Source organism: Gymnoscopelus braueri (assembly GCF_963280865.1).
Source record: "Gymnoscopelus braueri genome assembly, chromosome: 1".
NCBI classification, from domain to species: Eukaryota; Metazoa; Chordata; class Actinopteri; order Myctophiformes; family Myctophidae; genus Gymnoscopelus; species Gymnoscopelus braueri.
Genome location: NC_137603.1, coordinates 22,176,255 through 22,183,210, shown reverse-complemented (window position 1 = coordinate 22,183,210; position 6,956 = coordinate 22,176,255). Strand labels below are relative to the sequence as shown.

The window sequence follows — 6,956 nt, the reverse complement described above, 5'->3', positions numbered from 1 at the left end:
CAAGTAAAATATTGAACACAGGACTTTGACTTAAAGTAACAGAGTACTTCTACTGTGAGATATTGCAACTTTTACTTGAGTTAAAAAAAAGTCTGAGTACTTCTTCCACCACTGGTGGGCGGACTGAAAGACGTTCAGTGCGTAAACGCATGCGAAAGCATCAATATCACATATCCTGTGGTCTTTATTTTCCAAAAGCAGAAGTTCAAGATTTGACGCTCATTTATTTCTGTCTGTGCCACTCCTTGAAGAAATTGTTCCATTCCAACAAATAACTTTAGCCAAATACATATTGTATTGCATCAAAATGTATCACGAAACTACTATAACAACTGGTCAAACATTGGACAAATTGTCAAATAATATAAGAAAGAGGCAAGAATTGTCAAAATAGCCAAACTGTGAGCTTGTATATCTGCTATTTTTGCTATAGAGTTTTTTCTCTTAATGTATTAATGTTTGATGTTTTATGTAAGGCAGTTTGAATTGCATTGTTGTTGAAATGTCCTACTCAGATAAACGTGCCTTGCCTTGCGTAAATATAATAGGCTAGATCAGCGGTTCTCAACCTGTGGCCCGGAGCCCACTAGTGGGCCACGAGGGTATTGCAAGTGGGCCCCCAAATAATTGGCAAACACAACTTAAACAATTAATAATAATGATAAAATGTCATGGTGTTTTTCCTTGAAACCCTTGAAAAATGGGTTTTCATGCCAGTAAGAACTTAGTATACTACGTTAGTATTGATTGATTGAATACTTTATTAATAGTTTGCAAAAAAGTACAGAGGTACAGTTATACCATGATGCTAAAAACACAAAAAGCCCTGAAGGCTTGTTTCCATTGTGGTCCTGTGTATTCAATTCATAAAGACATATAAAGACATACAGTACTATACAAGAGATCATCAAAACTAAAGACTCATTGTGAGCTTGTAGATCTGCTATTTTCTAAAGATTTTTTATACATTTGAAAACTTGACATTATGCACAATGAGTACTTTCTACTTTTGGTACTTCAAGTATATTTTGATGCAGAGTGTTTTATTTGTATTCGTTTTATTTACGTTACTTTATTTGTTTATTTAGAGGAGACAGTGCATATTATTGAACAATAATATGCACTATCCCTGTTTATGCACCGTCCATGTTTATGCACCGGTTTTAGCAAAGATGCAAACTTTCATCCACAAGAACACATGCAGAGGAAACAAAAACATGATACATAACAAGAAACACAATAACATCGTCTCTGTCGCTATGAGCTTGTATATCTGCTATTTTTTAATAGCCAAAGTATATTGTATGGTTAAAGCGGTTAAAATGATTGTGACGTTATATATGACTTATTTTGCTGGGGACCGCCTGGTACCCCCCCCCCCCCCCCCCCCCAAAGGACCCCTGGGGGTCCCCGGACCCCACTTTGAGAACCAATGCTGTAAAGTAACAGTTTTGGACATATGAGGTTTCCACCCGACAGAGATGATATGTTGGTATATGCACGTGTTCATTTTTTATTTCTCCATCAAAGTCTCGGTGACTCAACTCAAACTTTGACAGGTCTCAGTTTGACAACATGTAAACACATATGTTATCGTATCACCTCTATTATAACAAATATACACAGTCATTATATTATAAAGCACATGTTTCTCCTGTGTCCACAGGCCCACCAGAGCAGTGGCGTAAATTAACTAAGTACATTTACAGTACTCAACTTTTACTTTTACTACTCTTACTTTTTACTTTTCTTGAGTATTTCCAATTTCCAATGCTTTTACTTCCGCTCCACTACATCTCGGAGGCAAATATTGTTTTTACTCCACTACAATTATTTGACAACTTTAGTTACCAGTTACTTTGTAGATTTTGATTATTATTAAAAAACATACATAACCAACTTCAGCCCTATACAGTACACTTGGCTATTTGAAAATAGCCAATCTACAAGCTCACAATGCGTCGCATTGTGAGCTTGTAGATCTGCTATTTTCAAAAGATTTTTATACATTTGAAAACTTGTACATTTTGATGAAGTACATTTTGAAGTAAATGTTGTATCTCTACATTATTTCTACAGTATTTTCTACATTGCAATATTGATACTGAATTAAAAAAATGTGAGTATACCTATTCCACCACCGGTTGTGTGTCTACAGGCCCACCAGAGTCAATTTCACTTTACCTGTATCACTTTCATCTTCATAGATGACCTTTGTAGGGAAGCGATAAAGAACTCAAATTCACAAATGTGTGTGGGAGGGAGCAAAGATGTGGTTGGTGATATTAAGTTCTTGCAAAGAAAGGAAAGAAAGTGGGGAAGAAAAACACGCACTCCCACGCTTGTCCTGCATGCTTGAGGTGCTGCCTGGGGGTTTTGCACACACTTCTGCAAGGCAAGCTTCACAATGGCAACAAATATATTACATCAGTGGTTCTCAAAATGGGGCCCGGGGCCCCCCGGGGCCAGGCGTCCTTGAAACGGTTCCATGCAGGCGTCCCCAGCAAAAGTATTTAATATAGAGCATGAAAATCATTTAAATCAATGTAACCATATTTTGTACTTTGGTTATTCAAAAAATTATAGCTGATCTACAAGCTCACAATGCATCACGATGCGACACATTGTGAGCTTGTAGATCAGCTATTTTTTGGAGGTCCCTGGAACAGAATCTTTCCAGATGGGGGTCCACAGCCAAATACAAATCAATTCGAGGGTCCTTGACATGAAAACGTTTTGAGAAACATATAGTACATCACATGAAGCTCCTATGACTTTCATGAATGTACTTGTGATTGAACTGGTGATGTTATATGTCAATGCTAAACTATAGCTATCATATTTTAACTATAGCCTAAGCCTACTATGAAGCCAGAATATTGTTAATTATCCTGTATGAAGGGTGGACGTGGAACAGTGTGTACAAAACGCTCTAGATTTGTCTGTGAGACTTGTCTGATTAGTGCAGTGGCTCTCAACCATTTCAGGCCGTGAACCCCCCAAAATAATCATGTTTGAACTGGGGACCCCCCAGATAAATATCGTGAAAATAGCAGATCTACAAGCTCACAGCGTTGTGGGCCTTGTGAGGCGTTGTGAGCCTCCCTTTGTGGGTCAGGACCGACCCCCCTGGAGGTCCCGACCCACAGGTTGAGAACCACTGGATTAGCGTACTGTATCAGATAGCCTACTGTATCAGATACTGTAGGTACAATTGAGAAATGTTCCTTGTTGGTTTATACTGCCCTCTCCTGTTCAGTGTCAGAAGTACAGTCATGACTGAGCCCTGCTATTTTTAAGTATAAATTAAGCATTACATGTCCTTGAGTCAGGTGAGTAAAGCCTAGTTTTGTATTGTTTATTTTCGGCAAGTCCTGCTGTTTTACGATGATAATTTAGGCTTTAGAGCTTTGTTACCAGGCCATTGACTGACTGCAGACGAGGTCAGATTAACTGATGTGCTAATTGTACATTTTTATTTGAATGAATGAATGTATCCATCCATCCATCCATCCATCCATCCATCCATCCACCTACATACTGTACCTACTGTACCCATCTATCTGCTTGTTAATGAATTCCATCATTCTCATTCATTCATTCATTCATTCTTTTAAAATTTAGTGAGTCGACAGGAGCTCAGTTATCACAGTGATTCAGAATGCTCAACCTTACACGTGACAGCAACAGTGTTGTGAAGCTCTGCAGTGAATCAATCAGTGAGCGCCGGATTCATTCAGCGCATGATGTGAACTGTGTGTGATGTGGATCAATGAGGGTTGAGAGGGACCTCACGCTGACCGCTGCTGCGTTACTTTAACTCAGCGTACAAATAATGGACCTGGATGGGTTTGTATACTCTCAGAGAGTTACCCATAGTGTGTTAGCTCAAAATCTTCATTCAAACCATGATGCTGTACGGGTAGCCTATATACCCTAACCCTTCTGCCAGTAATATATCTTAGCCAACTGTGGCTGTGTGAAATAGTGATGTCTGCTTAATGAAGTCATCATTTGATTCACACTCTCTTTTCAGTGTTCATTCTGAGCAATTGACTGAACCCAATGAATCTCTATAAATGCTGAGAGTGACAAGGATGGATTGAAGGACAACATAAACAGTGGCTATAGGCTGCCAGGGAAAACCCATTTAATCATCAATAAAATGTTTTTTTACAACGCATAATGCCAAGCCATGACGAAGAAAATGGTGGAAAGTAAGTACTTTTACTAACAGTACAACATCAGGGTAAATTAACAGGGTCAAATAGCCTCGGTTATGATTAATCCATTAAACAACAGTATCCATCTCTTCCTATAACCTAGCGTTTCTGTGATTGCAAAACAAAACAAATCATGTATGACTTAGATTTATATGCTTAAGTGCTCATTCTCTGATACCAAAGTACAGGTGTTCAACGTTGTATTTATTTGTAATCACAACATAAAACATGATTTGACTGCAGCAGCAATAGTCAACAACATAATGGTGCCAGGGCATTCTGTAGGACTCTATGCAGAGATGAGCAGCACTTTCAGGCAAAGCAGTGGTAAACTAGTCATCATGCCTCAATGATAATTATAATTGATTAAAGGGAATGACACAGATGTCTCTTGTAGGCTATTTGTAGAAAAGCCAGGGCCATGTCTTCTGAGAGGTACAAATACCAGAACTCTACACAACTTGGCCATGGCCACTTGCAGCCTTGATTATACTAATCATGTTCAGGAATGTCATCTTTAAGATCAAATATTTAAACAAAGCCTGTTCCATATTTAGTCACTTTTAGTTTTTCTTCTAGAACACACCCTGGAACATAAACATTTGACAAAGGCAGCAAAAGTCAGCAGTATAATCAAGAATAATACCATTAAGAACAACATGACATCTACAGAGTGGTAAGAGTACCAGGGCATTTTGTAGGACTCTGTGCGGAGGTGAGCAGCACCTTTGTGTCTCATGACAAACTCTATCCAGAAGATGGCGGTGTCCAGCGGCTTCATTGGCGTGTCTCTGTGCAACCTGGAGAGTCTCTGCATGTTGTTCCTGTAGGAAGGCTCATGGAGAACCTCCTCAATGCCTTGCAGAAATATGTCTTTGTTCATAGTAAAAATGTCAATGACCTTTGCTGCACCTCTATACTCCATTTTAAAGAGGTTATCATGTTGATCAAAAATCAACGGGAGTCCTACTATAGGAACTCCATGATACATGGCTTCCTGAACTCCATTTGTTCCTCCATGCGCTACAAATGCTTTGGTCTTTGCATGACCTAACAGGTCATTCTGTGGCATCCAGTCCACCAGTAAAGTGTTGTTGCCCAGAGTAGCAGGCCGGTCACCTGTATGCCTCCAGATTACTTTCTGAGGTAGCTGGGCAAAAGCTGCAGCTATCTCATCTGCTAAGTCATGGGGAAGCTCTCCAACTAGAGTACCCAAAGACATGATGATGACTCCATGTTCCCCAGAACTCTGGACAAACTCCTCCAGGTGTTGAGGAAGAGGTTTAGCAGGTTTGCACTGGAACCCTGCCATATAGATAACATTAGGCATGGTGGGGCGAGGGAACTCAAACACAAAGTCAATTCTCATCAGCCACAGGTCTGCTTCTTGAAACAGGGACAAGTAGTCTACATCGGATCCAAGGTATTTTTCTAACAGACCTACATAATGTGGTGTAATATATTGTGCCAACTGGAATTCCCCAAAAGCAAAAACCAATATGTTGATTATTCTTTCCAGAAAGGTCATTTTATCTGATAGCTCTAACCCTGGGTATGGAACATAAGAAAGCGGAGAAGGTGCAATAGTGAAATGGCCTTCACCGTGGCTGGTCCATCTCACATTAAAGACTAGTGGTAAACTAAGGTAGCGGGAAAGTATAGTGCCGACTGGATCAACAGGGTCAGTCAGAACCAGGTCATATTTTGCATCCTGTAAAGACCGCATGAGATCTTTGTTTTCAAAAATGTGTTCAAGCATTTTACAACCGATCTGGTGAATTTCTGAAACCTTTTCTGATAGTTCCATTTCTATCTTGAAACGAGTCCAGGCAGACTTTCCTTGCCTTTGGATTTCCAGAAGTCTAGACACTAATGTCTTGGCAAACTCCTCATCGAATCCAACTGCAGCATCAATCGTGATTGCAGTGTAGAACGGTGAGGTTTCCTTAATGTACCAGCTGTCATTTGCTCGCATGACTGAAACCTGGTGGCCCCTTGCATGCAGCTCCTCAACTATGACCTTCATATTCACCCAGTGGCTCCCCTCCACAGGAATAACAAGAACTTTACCCCCATGAGCAATGGCTGAACAGAGGAAGAGGACGGCGATCCAGGCCAGGTGGAAATGCATTTCTTCACTCTAAAAGCCAATGAAGTGGAGAGTTTTTTACATAAACATTACGTACAATGATTGTAATTAAAGGCGGTGTAAGTCAGTGGTTCTCAACCTGTGTGCTCACTGTTGGGCCGTGAGGATATTGCAAGTGGACTGCTAAACATAATAATCGATCAATACACATGTATAACAGTTAATAATAATAATAATAATAAACTTTATTTGTATAGCACCTTTCATGACATGAAATGCAGCTCAAAGTGCTTTACAGAGCAAGGATACAATTACAGTTAGAACCAATTTAACAATAAAGCAAACAAAAATAAAATAAAATAAAATAAAAGCAGTAAAATGCAGTAAAATGCAGTGGCCCTCGCCACTACACAACTACAACACAAATGGATATAACTTAAATGTAGTGACCACTGTCCTCTACAACACAGCTAAAGAAATATCCACACTTCACACAATTGCCAATATTACATGTGTACCTTGTGTACCTTAGTAATATATCTTCACACAATTGTCAATATTACACCTTAGTAATATATTTTCACTTAGTAATATTACACCTTAGTAATATATTTTCACCATGTTTACCACGTGTGGACTAGCCC

General features: G+C 39.4%; 1 protein-coding gene across 1 annotated transcript; it reads right to left on the bottom strand.

Moving 5' to 3' along the window:
- Window positions 1-4,601: 4,601 nt before the first annotated feature.
- On the bottom strand, window positions 4,602-6,264 carry LOC308083352 (UDP-glucuronosyltransferase 2A3-like). The gene has a single exon (XM_080425646.1). It carries the CDS (start codon window positions 6,247-6,249, stop codon window positions 4,777-4,779), a length of 1,473 nt encoding a protein of 490 aa, XP_080281772.1. The 5' UTR covers window positions 6,250-6,264; the 3' UTR covers window positions 4,602-4,776.
- Between the last annotated feature and the right edge of the window lie 692 nt (window positions 6,265-6,956).

Excerpts from the sequence above, each read along its gene's own strand:
- LOC308083352 (XM_080425646.1), bottom strand. The coding sequence starts at position 6,249 with ATGAAGGTCATAGTTGAGGAGCTGCATGCAAGGGGCCACCAGGTTTCA.